The sequence below is a fragment of the Crinia signifera genome, chromosome 2 (genome assembly GCF_055691185.1).
Source record: "Crinia signifera chromosome 2, ASM5569118v1, whole genome shotgun sequence".
NCBI classification, from domain to species: Eukaryota; Metazoa; Chordata; class Amphibia; order Anura; family Myobatrachidae; genus Crinia; species Crinia signifera.
Window position 1 is genome coordinate 68,515,006 of NC_139218.1, and position 19,549 is coordinate 68,534,554.

General features: G+C 42.2%; 1 protein-coding gene across 2 annotated transcripts in view; it reads right to left on the reverse strand.

The window, feature by feature from the left end:
- SLC6A4 (solute carrier family 6 member 4) overlaps positions 1-19,549 on the reverse strand; it is a 142,389-nt gene that overhangs the window by 48,083 nt on the left and 74,757 nt on the right. For both annotated transcript variants that reach the window (XM_083172306.1, XM_083172305.1), the window contains exons 3-5: positions 10,291-10,425; positions 8,421-8,640; positions 3,924-4,062 (exon numbers count right to left, since the gene is read on the reverse strand). In XM_083172306.1, the coding sequence (XP_083028432.1) occupies positions 3,924-4,062; positions 8,421-8,640; positions 10,291-10,425 (494 nt within the window). The remainder of the gene's footprint in view (positions 1-3,923; positions 4,063-8,420; positions 8,641-10,290; positions 10,426-19,549) is intronic.

Here is a 19,549-nt window from a genome sequence, read left to right on the forward strand (position 1 = left end):
ACAGATGGAGCTAATTAGCTCACTTGTGATTCTGTGAGGAGACCTGCAAAACGTGCACTGTTGGTAGCTCTCCAGGACTAGGGTTGACTACCCCAGCTCTAATGTGTACACTCAATGTTGTTAACAATGCGCGCTCCCATGGGTCGTTAACTACCCCCCTCGTCTGAACATGTTGAGACGAGGGAGGTCCTCATTTAAGACAGCCTTGCTTTGTCTACAGCATGACTGTTGCTCTCCCTGCCGTCGACCCCACTGCGCCTGTCATTGGCAAGTGTGTATGCACTTGCCGATGCCACCCCCCCCCCCCCCCCCAAAACCCTCACTGGGTCCCCGCCACCATCAATATCAGGTAATGTGCACAGGGCTTTATCCATCCTCTCTAAACCATCGGATATTTAGATTGATTAGTATTATTATTATTATTATTCCATTTTATTTATAAGACACCACAAGTGGTTTGTAGCATGGTAAGTGTGGCAAGCAGAACAATACAGGGTACATAGAACTTAACATTACAGTAAATTAAAATCTAAAACAGGGCACAGGTAACAATTAGCATCACAATTCTCAGTACAATATACAGCTGAGGTTAGAAGCAATATGCACATATTGTATAACAATGGTCCTTATTCAGGTTGGCTCAGTAGATGCGCCTGAGACACTGCCTGCTGCCCGAATACACCCACCCCTGCTGCCGCCGAATCTCCTCGGAAACATGAGAGGGGATGTGTACGAGAACACACCCCTTCGCATGAGCTGCTAGCAAGAGAAATTATTTGATGGTCTCCAACCATAAACAGTTTGTCCTGCCTTTGCAAATAAAAGTCAGTGCAGAGCGTCAGGACCAAGATTGGGGCAGGCGGCTGAAGTCAAGTGATGTCAGCCTCCCACCCCCGTCCGCCCATGGCCCTCTCTCCCCACTGGGAATGTCCTGGCTAGTGTGTAACTTCACGTAGCCATCCACTTGTGCAGAAATGCTGTGAATCGGCCCCAATGTTTGATTGACTGCAATTATCTGAAGAATACTGATGGACACTAAACTTTGATATATAGTCAGGGCCATAAATATTGGGACATCTACACATTTCTCATATTTTGGGGTCTATACACCACCACAATGGATTTAAAATTAACCAAACAAGATGTGCTTTAACTGGAGACTTTCATTTTTAATTTTAGGCTATTTACATCCAAATCAGGTGAACAGTGTAGGAATTACAACGGTTTGTATAACTGCCTCCCACTTTTTAAGGGACCAAACGTAATGGGACAAACAAAACAATCCTTAATCAAACTTTCACTTTTTAATACTTTGTTGTAATCCTTTGCAGTCAATTACAGTCTGAAGTCTGGAACGCATAGACATCACCAGACGCTGGGTTTCATCCCTGGTGATGCTCTGCCAGACCTCTACTTTAAATGTCTTTAATTCCTGCTTGTTCTTGGGGCATTTTCCCTTCAGTTTTGTCTTCATCAAGTGAAATTCATGTTCAATCAGATTCAAGTTAGGTGATGGACTTGACTATTGCATAACATTCCACTTATTTGCCTTAAAAACTCTTTGGTTGCTTTTGCAGTATGCTTCGGGTCATTGTCCATCTTCACTGTGAAGCACCATCCAAAGAGTTCTGAAGCATTTGACTGAATGTGAGCAGATAATATTGCCCGAAACACTTCAGAATTCCTCCTGCTGCTTTTGTCAGCAGTCACATTATCAATAAATATGTCACATTATCAATATATAGAATAGAATAGAATAGAATCAACTTTATTGGCCATGTATGCTTGCGCACACTAGGAATTTTTTGTGGATTTACAGTGCAGCATCAAGCAGGGATGAAGGGGGGGGGGAGAAGGCATTACATACATTTCATTAAGACATAACATGTGGGGAACACATGCCCACCGAGTTGCACAGCGCCTAGGCAGCCATCAGCGGCGCCACCTGTCACTGCTACAGCCAGGTAGGTAACATTAAGCAGAGACAGTACAGTTATCACACAGGGAACACATACCCACCAAGCTGAACAGTGCCTAGGCAGCCATCAGCGGCGCCACTGGTCGCCGAAACAGCCAGGTAGGTAACAATACAAGCAGACAGTACAGTTATCACACAGGGAATATATTTGACTGAGCTGCACAGCTCCTAGGCAGCCATCAGCGGCGCCATCTTGATCATGCTGCTCAAAGGCAGCAGTAATAATAATATTTGTATTTATGAACCACTTTTCTTCCAAAGCTGACACACCCTGCCAGCTTGTTGCTGGCAGGGTGTGCAATCAGTGAAGGAACAGCATACAGGCTTTGCATACAGTGGGGGTAGAGGTATATGATGAAGATAGAAAGAAACAGTAAAACAAAGAGTAATACATAGCTTTCCTCAGCTCAGAGGCAGAGACAGATAGTAATTTGGGAAAAGCAAAATAAAATGTGGCAGTGTTTCGGTTTATGTCCAAATCCAGTCCAAACTCCAGTTCTAACTCATTGCTTGCTTTAGACGACTTGCTTCAGATGATGATGCCAGGCAAGCCTTGGCCAGGCTTCTCCAAATTTCCCATTTTAAAGGAAAGTTAGGTCAGCTGGTACAGGGGGAGGGGTTGGTGTTTGCACACATTGTTCAGCTTATCTGATTAAAGGTGGGGGATGTTGTAGGCTCCCAGTAGCAAAACACATTTCCATTGCAGACTGTTCTTTTAAATGAAAAGCATCAGGTTTTGTAAAATGGCATTCATGTACCTGTACAGAGGAGATGAGAGATGGTTTGAAAACTTCATTCCAGTTCTAACTCATTGCTTGCTTTAGTCGACTTGCTTCAGATGATGATGCCAGGCAAGCCTTCAAGGGAACCAGTTCCATTGGCAGTTATACATGCCCACACCTTGACACTACCACCACCATGTTTCACTGATGAGGTGGTATGTTTTGATCATGAGCAGTTCCTTTCCTTCTCCATACTCTTCTCTTCCCATTACTCTGGTACAAGTTGATATTTGTCTCATCTGTCCATAGGATATTGTTCCAGAACTGTAAAGGCTTTTTTAGAAGTTTGGCAAACTCTAATCTGGTTTTCCTGTTTTGATGGTTTACATCTTGTGGTGAACTTCTATATTCACTCTTGTGAAGTCTCTTGATTATTGACTTAACCCATATACACCTATCTCCTTTCTATCTCTCTGATTGGTTTGTTTTGATTTTTCAGCCTAATGATGGCTTGCTTCACTGATAGCGACAGCTCTTTGAATCTCATATTGATCCATTAGATTCCAAATGCAAATGTCACACCTGCAATCAACTCCAGATATTTTACCTGCTTAATTGATGATGAAATAATGAGGTAATAGCCCACACCTGTCCATGAAAGAGCTTTTGAGTTGATTGTCCCATTACTTTTGGTCCCATAAAAAGTGGGAGGCACATATAGAAACTGTTGTAATTCCGGCACCATTCACCTGATTTGGATGTAAATACCCTAAAATTAAAGCTGAAAGTCTGCAGTTAAAGCACATCTTATATGGTTCATTTCAAATCCATTGTGGTGGTGTATAAAGCCCAAAATATAAGAACTGTGTCGATGCCCCAATATTTATGGACCTGACTGTAAATGACCAACTCTAACTAGCCTAATTCCTTAAGAAGTTGAGTGAAATCTATATATAAATATTTATGCATAAATCAGTGAGTACTATTATATTGTTTTTACTTATAGGGACAGTTGAGGCTACACTAGCACTGAATATTTAAACAAACTTGTCTGAAAACATCACAAAGTTATGTTAACCATCGGCAGAAAATGATGAAATTCTGCCCAAGATGCAAACATCACTTATATAAGACCAAATCACATGTGAATCGCAATAGTGTATGGGCGATTTTAGTTAGAGAAGTCCTCAAATATGTGGGCATCTTTACAATATTTGACTAACCTTTCCAGATGTTTTGACCCCTTTCCATATGCTGAAGTATACCACAGTGAAGATAAGTAACAGACAGAGACAAAGCTGCCAACTGATCCCTCCGAGTTCCTGGAGACCTTTGGATTTGTGTATTTGGAGCACAAGTCGACTAAAAAACAGGAGAGAGATTATAAATCTATACAGTCTTAGGTTTCGGTTTAAAAATTTATTAAGGTCTAAATGAATAGTTTAGACATTCTGGAGCTCATATACACAATGCAACTGATGTGAACAATATGGTGCAGATCATCTCTCCTCCATCGAGAGCAGCCTCTAAAAACTGAATATGCACATGTATGTGTGATGTTCTCCATTGTGGTGTCTGTGTAGCAGGTTCACCATTAGGGACTGCTTACTACCAGTCTGTAATGGAAAGAACAGTGAGTTGGGAACTTATCGTAGAGCATGGTCTAATAAAGAAAAGGTTTCAGGACTGGATTTTCTGTTGAACAAGGCTGTTGCATCCTTTGCAAATATCTATTGTCCTCCAATTTCTCCCTGATCTATCGCAAGCAGAAAGTATTTATTTGGCTAGGCTTAGTGACATGATCAACAAGATGATCCTCAAAAATACATGTACCCATAACTTCATGATTCTTTCACTGATGGGTGTATTGCTAGACACAGATGCAACTGCACTAGTTACAGACTCGTACCTTGGAAAGGTTGGGAGCAAAGCAACAAACAGCAAGTTACTTCGCACCTTGGTAAAACCATTTTGCACAGTATGTGGGGTCATTTGAATTCGGCAGAAAAAAAGATTTGGGAGATGCGTGTCCAAAGTCAAATCTAAATAAATAAATTTTTACCTACCCCCATTATAATGCATCATGGTATGTCTAGGTGCATATTTGTTTTTCTCCCTACTCAGTCAGCCCCAAACCTCACATCTATTAAAGCCTTTTGTTCCATACCCAGAACACTAATTTTTGGCTCAACAACAGGCACTAATGACAATTACTAATGGTATTATTACAATAGGCAAAATTATCAGTATCACTGTAATCATGCTAGCAATTTGTCTGTGGTACTGTTGCTACTTTGAGAAACAGTAATTACTGCCAATCAATTGCAGAATGTAAAATCTCTCGGAAATGGCACTCTGCCATGACCTGTTGTCCTAAATCAGGCTCACTTATACCGCTTTCACACTGCGAAAAAGTTTAAAAAACCTGTATTTTTAAACGGTATTTAAAACGGGTCTGAGCCTTCACATTGCAGTAGATTACCGTTTTAAATACCGTTTAAGTACCGTTCACATCAGTCAACCCGTTTAATCCCCTGAACACGTTTCAAGGCAGAATGCAGGGGACAGCCTATCACAGGTCTGTAATCTGTTGTTTTTACTAAATACTGTTTCAGAGCCATTCTCACTGCATAAAACACGGCTCTGAAACGTGTAGGACTCTGCTTTTGAAATGTTTTGAAATACCGGTTATCTTTAACCGGTAAATCAACTCTGGCGCTTTCCCACTGCAGCCTTAAACATTTTGAAATGGGAAAAAACTGCAATATACCGTTTAACAAATGCGGTGTGAAAGGGGTATAAGACTTGGTGCGGCACTTTGAGGATGCAGTGCAGCTCCAACCACCAGTTAAAATATCAAGTGCAACAGAATCATTGCCCTCTGTTCGTTTGTCAATTACATTTTTACAGATAACAAAGCCTCTTCTCAATCTCAACATCCAGCAATTTGATGGCACCATTTTTTAAATAGATTTAAAAAATAATAATATTCTATTATTTAATTTTAGCTATAAAAAAGTTGTACGTTTTCAAACAAAACAACAGAATTATGAGAAATCTTGTTTATCTTTTAACTTTTCAGGGTCAATGATCAATTGAATAACAGAGTGGCAAGATTATATAAATTATATTAACTTGGAAATGAGAGCAGAAGTATAGTACAAGACGAATAGTGTATTTATCCTTATACTGTCAAACTACAGACTTCTGTAACTAGGATTTCCATATTTATTAAACATGCAAAAGACAATGCAAATCTAAAATAAAAAAAAAAATCATAATCCAAATGAGGATGCACAGTTTTACCAATCTAATGCATGCGAGTTCTGCTATTAAGATTCAATGTTATTCATAAACGGGATGCAGTTGAAATCCCGTCACTCTGTCCCTCTGTGGGCACTCTGGGTCCCTGGTAGTTGTAGGTAATTCATTACCACCAAATTATTGGCAGGAGGTTTGGTAAGTTGTTGATGTAAAAAGACTGGATTCTCTTTTCCAAATCGCAGTGTAAGGGTTAATACATTTTTTTTCAATTATTTTTTACTGATTTTCAATAAAGAAAAACAGATCCACTCTCAGAGCAAGCTCCAACAGCAACATAGGTCCAAATTAAATACGCTTTGATTCATATGACAGCGTCCCTAGGTGTGTTTTTTATGGGTGCAGGATGACTGCCTCACAGGGGGGATCTGGATAGTCAGTATCCCAACCCACAGGGGCTATTCTCCTTTGTGGAAGTCCACAACCCCCATAGAGGGAGAATAGAACCTGTGGCGACTGAAGCAAGCCTGCAAAGATCGCCCCCCCTTTCGGAGCACCGGCAGTCGGGATTCCGACGTCGGGATACTGAATGTCGGGATCCCCCCTGTCGGACCGCCATACCACACTCATTTTATTTATAATTTGTGCAACCTCTAATGTCTTCTACATATAGTGGCTTTAAGACACTATAATTGTCGGTCTAGAGCCCAATAATTAACATATATGCCCCTTTCTGTGTTCTATAACTGTACAATCACATGGACAGGGTGATGTTGATGTTTCTCTATCTCTATCTATATCTCTGTATATTTTACTCTAAATGTTTACTCTTTAGTTCTAATTTCTTTTGATAGCTTTACTCTTTCCTTTCCACCCGCACTTCATGATTTTCTTCTGTTCCCTTTTACTAAACTCTTCTCTTTCCTCTGAGTCTCTATAGTCTAGATGCAAAGTCATGTCACAGCTGCAGTTAGTGCCCGTTATACTGCTTTCACATTGCCTAATCGTTTAAGACCCAGTATTTTGAAACGGTATTTAAAACGGTATATTACCGTTTTAAACCCCTTTCACACCGCACATTAATACCAGGTCTTAAGCAGGTTTGCAGTGTGAAAGTAGGACAGACAGTAGATATAAGACAGCGCAGTGCATAAAATGAGCGGGAGCCTCTAATTAGCCACTCCCGCTCATTAAATATTCACTGCGCTGATAGCCAGCTCAGTGCTCACTACTTCCTGAGTCCTATATACCGGTTCAGAGCCGTTCACATTGCATAAAAAACCATCTCTGAACCGTGTAGAACTCTTTTTACCCGTTTGTAAGTACCGGTTATTTGGAACCGGTAAATGCAGACTGGCACTTTCACACTTCAGCTCTAACCGTTTTTAAAGGCTAAATAAATCGGCAATATACCAGTTAAGAGCTGCAGTGTGAAAGGGGTATAAGGGGCATTCTGCCTTTCACATTTTGTGTCATGAAGCAGAACGCGTGTGGTTTAAAAAGTTGACATACAGAATGGGATGTTGACATGTCAGCTGTCAACATTCACAGTGTTTCAACATTTGGTATGTCAACCATGTGTTTTTTTTTTTATAGGGGGACTTAATTTACCTTTAAACTACAGCCTAAAGGAGCCCATACATGCTCCGTTTTGAGGCTCCGTTCTGTACTTTTAAAGTACACATCGTATCGGATCGCATGCCTTGTGCATGCATTGTGCATGCACTGCGATCCAATACGATGTGTAGCTAGTACAAAAAGTATGTGCAGCACATACTTTTTGTACCGTACTATGTGATGCGTGGGAGCGCGCATCGCATAGTACAGAACGGAGCCGTACACAACGGAGCGTGTATGGACTCCTTAATTGTAACCATAACAATTGTGAAAATAGGATGTCAACATCGTGTTTCTCAACATTCATAATGTTGACATTATGTCATTTTGAATGTTGACATGTTCAGGGGGGGTATACTGGTTGATTCGCTCGGATGCGAATTCACGCACCCACGTCATCGGCCCATTAGCATGAGAATGCCCATGAAACACTGGGCGTATCCATATGCTAATGTCCGCCCGCTGCCCCATGCACCCCCAACGCCCTCTGTTCGCAAGGATGGGTGCATGCACCCAGCGAACAGAAATGCGACCCAGAAATGTGTCTCCCGTGTGAAAACATCGTCTCCCGTGTGAATGCACATGACCATTCGAACAAACCAGAATAAGGTCCTAAAAGTCAACCTGACATACATATTAACATTGGGAACTTATACCAAGCAGAACATATAAGAAAAGATCCAAACAAAATGATTACATTCTGCGTCACATGCAACATTTAAGGTTAAATTCTACCGGAGACATTTGTGAATGTGGAATGAGGCAGCTTTAAAAATATAGATAATTTCTGCCAAATACACCCTCATAGTCCCTTATTCTTCACCACACTTACATGCACTTACGTGTAAAACTCCTCTGCTGGTGAGATAGAGCTATTGACCCACTTTACACTACTGTTGTGGAAATAATTGGTACAGTTGTCTGTGTTCCACTCATTTTCACAGCTGGTCCAGGGCAACTCAGCCCGGAATGAGAATATGAGGTAGTAGAGTGCCCAGGCCATAATGGTGTTGTAATAAGATGCTATATAAAGTGCTATAATACAGATCGCAAAGCCAATTCCTGTGGAGGAAACAGAAAAAAATATTGAAATTGAATGATGGCTTATTTTAATGTAGAGATTAAGGCCCTTATTCTGATCGGTGCGGTCGGAGCCGATTATGCGGCCAGGACCGTGCGTGCGAAACCCCGCCTTCCATACGGATCGCCAACTCCGTCCGTATGCGGTAAGAAGCTGTCCGAACGGACCGCACGTGTATTTTTCACGGAATACGCCTCCTCCATCTAAGGGAACCTCCCCCATCATTCGATGGTCGCAGACCATCGAATGCAGGACCGTGTGCTCCACCAGCACCCGCAACCTCAGACCACACGGACATTTTTCCGTGCAAAAGCAGGGATCTGGGCGGGCAGCTGACATCCGGCGATGTCATATGTCCGCCCCCTACACGTGCGTCACGGCCGCATTACCATACGTACGCCCAGCGTTTTCATGGGAACTCCCATGAAACGCGGGGCGTATGCATATGGTAATGAGCCCAAATAGCCCTTCACGCCCCTCTCCACCCCCTGTTCGGAGTGTTCACATATCATGCGGGATTTGGCCGTACGCCCCGCTCGCACATGCGCAGAGACGCCTCTGCACATGCGCAGACACAAAACATCGGCGGCCCGAACGCACGCGGATATATCCGCACCGATCAGAATAAGGGCCTAAGAGATTTATCAAAGTGTGAAAAGCTCTGTTCCCCCAACAGAGCATTTTATTGGTTTGATACAGTGGAAGCCTGTTTCACAACTACTAAAGTATATAATTACTCAACATATGAGTAAGCACTATTCCCAAAAAAACCTAGGGGGACATTTAATAGGATGAGATAATCAGAAAGTGAGAGATTTGGTAAGAAATCTACAGGGTTTTTTAAGCGGCAATCATTTACACTGCAAAACCAGTTTGATTTTGCCACTTAAAAATAAAACTGGAGATTTCTTACCAAGTCTCGCACTTTCCGAATCTCTCATCCAATTAAATTTCACCCCTAGTTCCACAGAGGCTGTTCCTGCTGGTTGGCCAAAGTACATATACTGCGACGTAAAGGGATGAACAACCAGGCTTTCTGTTATACTGAAATATATTGGTGATTTATCTGCTGGAGATGAAATGTTACAATCTTAAGCCTTTGAGTGCCAAGGTAATTTGTCAAAACAGGTGTGAAAATTGCCAAGAAAACTTTTTTATTATTAACTCTTTCAGTGTCAACTTTGCTGTGAGAGATCCTCAAAATATCCGTTAAAAATGCCAGCTCCGCTCACAACGAGGGAGAATAGAATAGGTGGCGAGCCTAGCAAACCACCGTGCCCGCAAGGGGCTTTGTTGTGCTCGCCCCGCTGTCTGAGTCCGGCCAGTCGGGATCCCGACGTCGGGCTAATGACTGTCGGGATCCCGACTGTCGGGACCATATACTACACCCGTAAGGGAATGCATTGCCAATGGAGGTGGTACAAACTCTTGCAATGACATTATTTGGTTGCCATTTTTTAGTTATTTTTTGGGGTTATCTAAGGAAAACATAATTATATACTTCTATTTTTACTTTTTCTGGTTGTACAGAATAAGGATTATCACAGAGTAAATGTGTGAACATGATGAATTTTTTAGTTATTTAATCGTCTAAAAATGTTTATATTTTCAGAAATAATATTGCAACTTACCTTTAAATAAGGGACATATTTTCCTCCATATAGAAATACAACCATTTCTATGATACTGACCCAAGGCCAACTCCATATAAAACAGAGGAATCCCACCAAACACAGCCATAATCACATACGGAAGGAGAAAGGCTCCTGAAATCACAAGGTATATATATGTATACATTTCAAATACATTTGTCTGTATATATAAACAGAGGTTTTGTTGAGTATACTGTATGTACAAATATTATAATGTCAAGTTAGTTTGTACAATAAACAGGACATGTGCTATAGTACTTACCCTTATACAGTGGGGGGGGGGGGGGGGGGGGACAAGGTGGAATTGAGTTCCACCACCTGTAATGGTAGATTAAACAAATTGTACCTCCTCATTGGGCCTACACAATAATTCCAACAGAAAAACACCACCCACGTCAATAGATAATGCAGCCACATCCAATATCCCCCTTCCTAAGTCCCTGGTGGCTCCATGGTTCTCTTCCACCTGCAGCCCACCTCACTTGATACTCACATGAGTTCCACCACCTCTCCTGGACCACCTTAATCCCTATCATACAGATGTGCGTTCTCTCATCTTTGCAGCAGTCACAACAAACAGACTCTCTTGGCGCGCTAAGTATCATGAGAATCATCTAGCGTAGGGGAATTATTTGCTCCTTTGGAGGATGCATGAAGAGATTATATATTATACAAATAAATACTATATATAGTTGGCTGCATGAGCTTATCTTTCATGGGGAAACCATAAGGTCTACATAAAAAAAAAGCCAGTGTGAAGAAAGAACCCTCTAGATAAGGGAAGTTTCTGGTCCCTTATTTTTGGACATGACATTGTCTTTTTATATTCACATGAATGTTCTAGTGCTATAATTTATATCTACCCACTGTTATTTTCATTTTGTGGTACGGAATTTCGGAAATATAGTGATTCTTCTTTAGGGTTGACGCTTATTGTAGCACCCAATACAAGTTCTGTCGTGTTCAGTTTACAGACAGTCACACACAATACACAAGTGTCATATAGTAAATGAATCAGTATAGTCTCTCAATGTGCCCTAGTAGCATTGCGTAGTGAACACACTTTCAGCAAAAAAAGAAGTAAGCAGAGTTGTATGGGACCTGGCTGCTTCCTCATGCCAGGTAACCTGCATGTTATATTGAGGCTATAGTTATAGTTTGTGTGTATATATGTATATATATATATATATATATATATATATATATATATGTTGTGTTCTTTCTATCAGTCAGGACAAGCCTTTGCCCCTCCACCAATCACAGACAGTTTTCCCCTCCCTTGCTGCTTATTTTTTTATTATCTTTTGTTTCTTTTTACAAGAATTCTGCATTGGCGTATATAGCCAAACAAAATACAGAATTACATGGGTTTACAGTGAACAATATTTAAAGATTCAGACAAAAATTTGGAACCTGCAAAATGTATAATTACATAACAAACATGAGAAGATGGGCCCTGCTCACAAGAGCTTACATTCTAATGAGGAACACACATATGAATGCCGCCAATTAGGAAGTTCATGGTTCATTTCCACATACTCTGGCCTTGATGGCTAACCTTTGACACTCCATCCTTGACATCCCAGCATGCTCTGCATTAGATTTAACATGGCCAAATAGCAAAACTGAAGCAGAGCATGCTGCAATGTGTAACATAGAAACATATAGAAACATAGAATTTGACGGCAGATAAGAACCACTTGGCCCATCTAGTCTGCCCCTTTTGAAACATGTTACCTGTGTAGTTCAACAACATCTGGTGTGTTAAGGTTAGCCATCAAGGTACTATGGAGTCAATTCATATCAGCACTGGGAAGAGCTCCCAGAGCTATTCAATTAGCTGAACAGAAGGATTTATTCTAATACTAGGCTGTGAGTGGAAAACTTGCTAAACTACTGCTGCGGGTGCCGGATGACTGACCGGCAGTCGGGATTCTGATAGTCATTACACCGACATTGGAATTCCGACTATTAAAACCCTGACAGGCGGCTATTCTCCCTCGTGGGGGTCAACGACCCCCATAGAGGGAGAATAAAATAGGTGGTGAGCGTAGCGAGCCACTGTGCCTGCAGCTTGGCGAGTGCAGGGAGCCCCACTGTCTGAGTCTCAGCAGTCGGGATTCCAACGTCGAGCTAATGACTGTCATAATCCCTACTGTTGGTGTGTTATACCACACCCAATGCTGCGATGCCGCTGTTGGCCCTTGGCATGGTGCAATCAGCACTTTAGACATAGAATGGCAGTTCTCACGGCTAAACACCTGGTTAAAGTTGCGAACACTGACATTCCCCTACTTAACAGTGAACTGAATTGAAGCACTAAACGACGCAATACCATCATTAATGCTTGTTTGACTTGTTTATTATTTCATACATTAATATAAAACTGAAAGGGGATTTTGTATGTGAATATCTGAAAGGTTAAAGTAATAATACATACAAATTGCAACCATTTAAAATGCACAAGTAGGTAACTGTATCTAGACAGCCTAAAACCTATAGGACGAAGATATGAACAAAGTGATTATATGAACAAAGTTAAAAGGACTATGCCATGCACCATCACTGCACGCTCATGTGGGAATGGCCACACAACTGTCAGCACTACAGATCTTCTCATTATGTGATCTGTGCAGGTGGGTCTGAGCCGCACATGCACATTGTAGGTGGTAATCCAGTATCTCCAAGTGAATGTGAACAGTGGGCCTGGACGGCAGAATACTGTTTGACTGCAGGTGCAGACGTCAGTGCTAAGTTGCTAAGGAGCGCAACATACCAGACTCCCAACTTATCTCTCAACATTATCTTTGTCCCAGTCTATTCTCTTTCTCGCTCCTGAAATGAAGCATGACCTGGCAAAAGGTGGCGTGGCATCGCAGAATGATGCACTGCAAGCCACAGCTCCTGTTTCCTGTCAGGGTAGGGGCATGCCCAGCATTCTGTGAGCTGCTGGCATGCTCACTGTCCTGCTGCCTCTTGTGAATAGACGTGTCCATAAACACAGGGTTGGCTCTTCCAATTGACAGCATTAGGCAGCTTCCTAGGCACCGAGTTTGCCTATCACACAATTAAGGATGTCTATGTGGAAGATATCCTTGTTGTACTTAATGCAGGTGAAGGCTGTGGAATGTCTAAGATGCCGCCTCCTCACTTTCACTTGAGGATGTGGATGTGGAAAGTAGGTATTGGTGGCAGTGTGGGGTTGGGGGGGTCAATAGGTTCAAGTTTTGCCTAGGGTTCCCGAGAGCCTTAAGGTGCATACACACTGTGCCATCTTTGCTATGAATGATTTTGGCTATCTTGCGATACTGACCTGCACGGGCGTGCATTGGCACCACAAGCTGTATACACACCATGCAATATGTACTTTGTTTTCTGCCGATATGGCTATCTAGTATATATGTATATATCAGACTTCCCTTTGAGAAAGGTGCATACCGCGCCGAAACGGTCCGTCAGGGACCTGTACTGACACCAGCCACGGGGGCTGCTACTCACAGTAAGACCTATTTTGCCCGAGGGTGTTGGACACACATTGTCCTCTATGCTGTCTATTGCTGTTACCCCATCGTGATTGCTGGACTGGTCTATTGAAAATCTGATGCTCATAAAAGCTTTATAAAGAAGCGCTTGTTGTCCTGTGCTGGTTCTTCCTCGAATAGGAACACAGTTCTCTGCTCTGGGAAGGCTATCCTATATATATATATATATATATATATATATCTGTACAGTAGTTCATATTTTACTGTGTGTATGCCCTACCAATATGAGGATACACGTGCAATAGCCCGAGCCAGCCTTAATTATAGGACAGAATTGGATTGGTTTCTATGGGCAACATGACCTCTAATCATATTTAAAAGCTTTAATAAATTCCCCCCCCTAGTTCTACCAGAATACCAGGGGCGTACATGATAGCATTACGTCATGCCTGGAATTAAGAGAGCAGCCATTGAAGAGAGCGAAGCAGCAGCCCATTCCAGCTTGCCAGCCTCCTGAGAGCAACTACTAGCCCCGCACTCACTCACTGAGCCGGTTGCTGAGAGGATGCAGGGGTAAAGCATTAAAGAGGCATTACTTATGTGAAAAAGGGCATTACTTATTTATAAAGGGGCGTGACATATATTTGTATTGGGGGGTGCCAAAAGAACTATGGGGAGGCTTAATGTGGAAATATAGAACAATACAGGGTTATCATAATGTGAATAAGGAGCAATACGGTATATCTAAAGCAACAATCGGAGCAACATGAGGTGGCTGTAAATAATAGACATTACTGTGTGATGAAATATAAATAAGGGGCAGTATCTTTTTTTTTTTTTGGAGGGTGGGGGGGGGGGGGGCACCAAAGCTGTTGCTAGCACAGGACACCAAAAAGAGGAATGCAATTGGTGAGAGGTGATGGGTGCTGCTGTCTGCTGTCTGCTGCTATGATCTGTGCTGCAGGGTGATAGGTGCTGGGTCAGAGATAGAACTGATGGCAATGTTAGGTGGTACCAACAAAAACCTTCCTAGAGCATCAAATTGGCTAGGACTGTGGGCTATAATTAACAAAAGGGACAGTTGCTGTTCTAGGGCTGCAGTGATGACCACATATATGCGAGGGGGGCTGGTAAGTGCATAACCCTTCCTGCATCTTTAACCCCTTCCTGACACAGCCAGTTTTTGCCTTCCTGACAGAGCCCTTTTTTTCAAATCTGACATGTATCACTTAAGTGGGGATAACTTTTTTTTTGCTTTTACTTATCCCAGTGATTTTGAGATTGTTTTCTCGTGACACATTGTACTTCAAATTAGTGGTAAATTTGGGTCGATACAGTCTGTGTTTTTTTGTGAAAAATACCAAAATGTCGTAAAAAAATGGAAAATTTAGCAATTTGCAAAATGTTAAATTTTCTGCTTGTGAGACAAATAATCATACCACTCAAAATAGTTAATAACTAACATAGACCATATGTCTACTTTATGTTTCCATCATTATTTCAACTTCCTTTTAATTTTTTTGGACACTAGGAGGCTTACAATATGAATAGCAAATTCTCAAATTTTCAAGAAAATTTCAAACACTGATTTTTTTAGGGACCAGTTCAGTTCTGATGTGACTTTGAGGGACTTGTATGTGAGACACCCCCATAAATGATGCCATTTCAAAAACTGCACCCCTCACAGTATTCAAAACAGCATTTTGGAAGTTTGTTAACCCTTTAGGTGTTTCACAGGAATTAAAACAAAGTGTAGGTGATATTTCAAAATTTCATTTTTTTTGCAGATTTGCAATTTTAATACATTTTTCTAAGGAACACAGTAGATTTTACTAGAGAAATGTGACTAAAACTTGATTCCCCCAATTCTTTTGTTTTCATAAATATCCTATATGTGGCCCTAGTGTGCACGTTGACCAAACCACAGGCTTCATAATAGAAGGAGCACCTACTTGATTTTGGAGCCTCCTTTTTATGAGATTATTTTTTAGGCACCATGTAGGTTTCTAGGCACCATAAGATGCTAAAATTTAGGAACCCCCCCACAAGTGACCCCATTTTGCAAACTACACCCCTCAGGGAATTCATCTAGGGGTATAGTGTACATTTCAAACCCCCAGGGGTTTCACCAATTGTGGTACAACTGGGCAGTAAAAATGAAAAATTAAATTTTTTACACAAAAATGCAGTTCTGGCTCAAAATTTTTCATTTTCACAAGGAATGAAGGAGACAAAGCACCCCAAAATCTGTGCCCCAATTTCTCCCGAGTACGGCAATGCCTCACATGTGACCAAAAAATACCATTTGGGTGCATGGCAGGACTCAGAAGGGAAGGAGTGATTTTTGGATTTTGCAGCTCAGATTCTGGTGGAATGTTGGTGGGTGCTATGTCGCATTAGCAAGACCCCCCAAGCACCAATACAGTGGAACCCCCCCACAAGTGACCCCATTTTGCAAACTACACCCCTCAGGGAATTCATCTAGGGGTATAGTGTACATTTCAAACCCCCAGGGGTTTCACCAATTTTGATACAACTGGGCAGTGAAAATGAAAAATTACATTTTTTTACACAAAAATGCAGTTCTGGCTCAAAATTTTTCATTTTCAGAAGGTATGAAGGAGAAAAAGCACCCCAAAATCTGTGCCCCAATTTCTACCGAGTACGGCAATGCCTCACATGTGACCAAAAAATACCATTTGGGTGCATGGCAGGACTCAGAAGGGAAGGAGTGATTTTTGGATTTTGCAGCTCAGATTCTGGTGGAATGTTGGTGGGTGCTATGTCGCATTAGCAAGACCCCCCAAGCACCAATACAGTGGAACCCCCCCACAAGTGACCCCATTTTGCAAACTACACCCCTCAGGGAATTCATCTAGGGGTATAGTGTACATTTCAAACCCCCAGGGGTTTCACCAATTTTGATACAACTGGGCTGTGCAAATGAAAAATTACATTTTTTACACAGAAATGCAGTTCTGGCTCAAAATTTTTCATTTTCACAAGGAATGAAGGAGACAAAGCACCCCAAAATCGGTGCCCCAATTTCTCCCGAGTACGGCAATGCCTCACATGTGACCAAAAAATACCATTTGGGTGCATGGCAGGACTCAGAAGGGAAGGAGTGATTTTTGGATTTTGCAGCTCAGATTCTGGTGGAATGTTGGTGGGTGCTATGTCGCATTAGCAAGACCCCCCAAGCACCAATACAGTGGAACCCCCCCACAAGTGACCCCATTTTGCAAACTACACCCCTCAGGGAATTCATCTAGGGGTATAGTGTACATTTCAAACCCCCAGGGGTTTCACCAATTTTGATACAACTGGGCTGTGCAAATGAAAAATTACATTTTTTACACAAAAATGCAGTTCTGGCTCAAAATTTTTCATTTTCACAAGGAATGAAGGAGACAAAGCACCCCAAAATCTGTGCCCCAATTTCTCCCGAGTACGGCAATGCCTCACATGTGACCAAAAAATACCATTTGGGTGCATGGCAGGACTCAGAAGGGAAGGAGTGATTTTTGGATTTTGCAGCACAGATTCTGGTGGAATGTTGGTGGGTGCTATGTCGCATTAGCAAGACCCCCAAAGCACCAATACAGTGGAAGCCCCCCACAAGTGACCCCATTTTGCAAACTACACCCCTCAGGGAATTCATCTAGGGGTATAGTGTACATTTCAAACCCCCAGGGGTTTCACCAATTTTGATACAACTGGGCAGTGAAAATGAAAAATTAAATTTTTTTACACAAAAATGCAGTTCTGGCTCAAAATTTTTTATTTTTTAGAAGGTATGAAGGAGAAAAAGCACCCCAAAATCTGTGCCCCAATTTCTCCCGAGTATGGCAATGCCTCATATGTGACCAAAAAATACCAGTTGGGTGCATGGCAGGACTCAGAAGGGAAGGAGTGATTTTTGGATTTTGCAGCTCAGATTCTGGTGGAATGAATGGTGGGTGCTATGTGGCATTAGCAAGACCCCCGAAGCACGGTGAAATTATGAACCTAATAATCCATAGATGTGTGGTATATTTTAAAACACTCCTTTATACATAGGCCGGGTTTGTCGGGGCAAGTTTCACAGTGGAAAATAGTTTCCTTTCTTATTCCCTTTTTATAGCAAACTTTGCACCTTTTTTGTGTCATGCCCTTTCTTGCAGTGGAGGGGATTTCGTTAGGAAAATGCTGCCCTGGTACAATACGGGGGCCAGTACTAGAAGTACTGGGGCCCTCTGCCTGCTGGTTCCCAAATATTAGGCCCTTTATGACTTCCTCTTGAAAGTGCATAAATGTCCCCCTCTGGCTGGTAGAACGGAATAGCACGTAAGCGTTATACAGTGCCATCTGGATGATATACACGGCCAGCTTCTTGTACCAGATTTTTGTTTTCCGCAGGGCACTGTACGGCTTCAGTACCTGATCTGAAAGATCCACTCCGCCCATGTACCTATTGTAATCTAGGATACAATTAGGTTTTGAGGTGTGGGTACTGGTACCTCGTACAGGGATGGAGGTGGTACTGTCTCCATGAATTGTTGTCAGTATAAGGACATCCCTCTTGTCCTTATATTTGACCAACAACATATTTTCGGTGCATATTCCCCTGCTTTCACCCCTTCTCATTACTTGGGCAATGTGCGTTTTTGGGAGGCCTCTTTGGTTCTTACGCACAGTACCGCAAGCTGCTGTACCTCTTGAACCAAGGGCCTTAAACAGGGGGATGCTAGTGTAAAAGTTATCCACATAGAGGTGATAACCTTTATCCAGGAAGGGGTGCACTAAATCCCAGACAATTTTTCCACTAACACCTACGAGGGAGGGGGGGCATTCTGGCGGTTCAATTCTTGAATCCTTCCCTTCATATACCCTAAACCTGTGGGTGTACCCTGAGGTGCTTTCACACAGCTTATACATTTTTATGCCATACCTTGCCCTCTTACTGGGAAGGTACTGGCGGAATTTAACCCTTCCTTTAAAATGTATAAGGGACTCGTCAATACAAATAAATTTTTCAGGGATGTACATCTCTGCAAATTTGGCACTGAAATGATCAATGACCGGCCTGACTTTGAATAGCCGGTCAAAGGTGGGATCATCTCTGGGTGGGCACAGTGTATTATCGGTGTAATGTAAAAATTTAAGGATTATCTCAAAATGAGTCCGAGTCATGGCCATACGGTAAAATGGGGTGCTGTACAGAACATCTGTACTCCAATATTGCCTAATTTCTGGCTTTTTTACTATGCCCATATGTAACACCAGACCCCAAAACGTCATCATCTCTACTGCATCTACAGGGGTCCACCTAGCAAATGATGACGTGGGGTTTTGAGCAATAAACTGCTGGGCATATAAATTACTTTGGTCCACCATTAAATTTATAAAATCATCAGAGAAAAATAATTTGAAAAAGTCAATTTCTCTGAGACCTGCTGAATCAAATTGGATTCCTGGGATGGCCAAAAACTCAGGAACCTGGGGCTCAAAATTGTCTGGTGGTGGGGTCCATACGGGATCAATCATTTGGGGGGGGGTCTCAGCTGCTCTACGGGGGCGTCTTTGAGGGGGTCCCTCATCAGCAGAGGAGGAAGAGGAGCTTAAGGCGAATCCTTCAAATTCCCCGCTTGCATCACTGGCTGTGTCAGAGTCAGAGTCAGAGGCAAGCATGGCATATGCCTCCTCCGCTGAATACATTCTTCTGGATGACTGGGATGACATTTGGGATGACATTTGGGATGACATTTGGGATGACA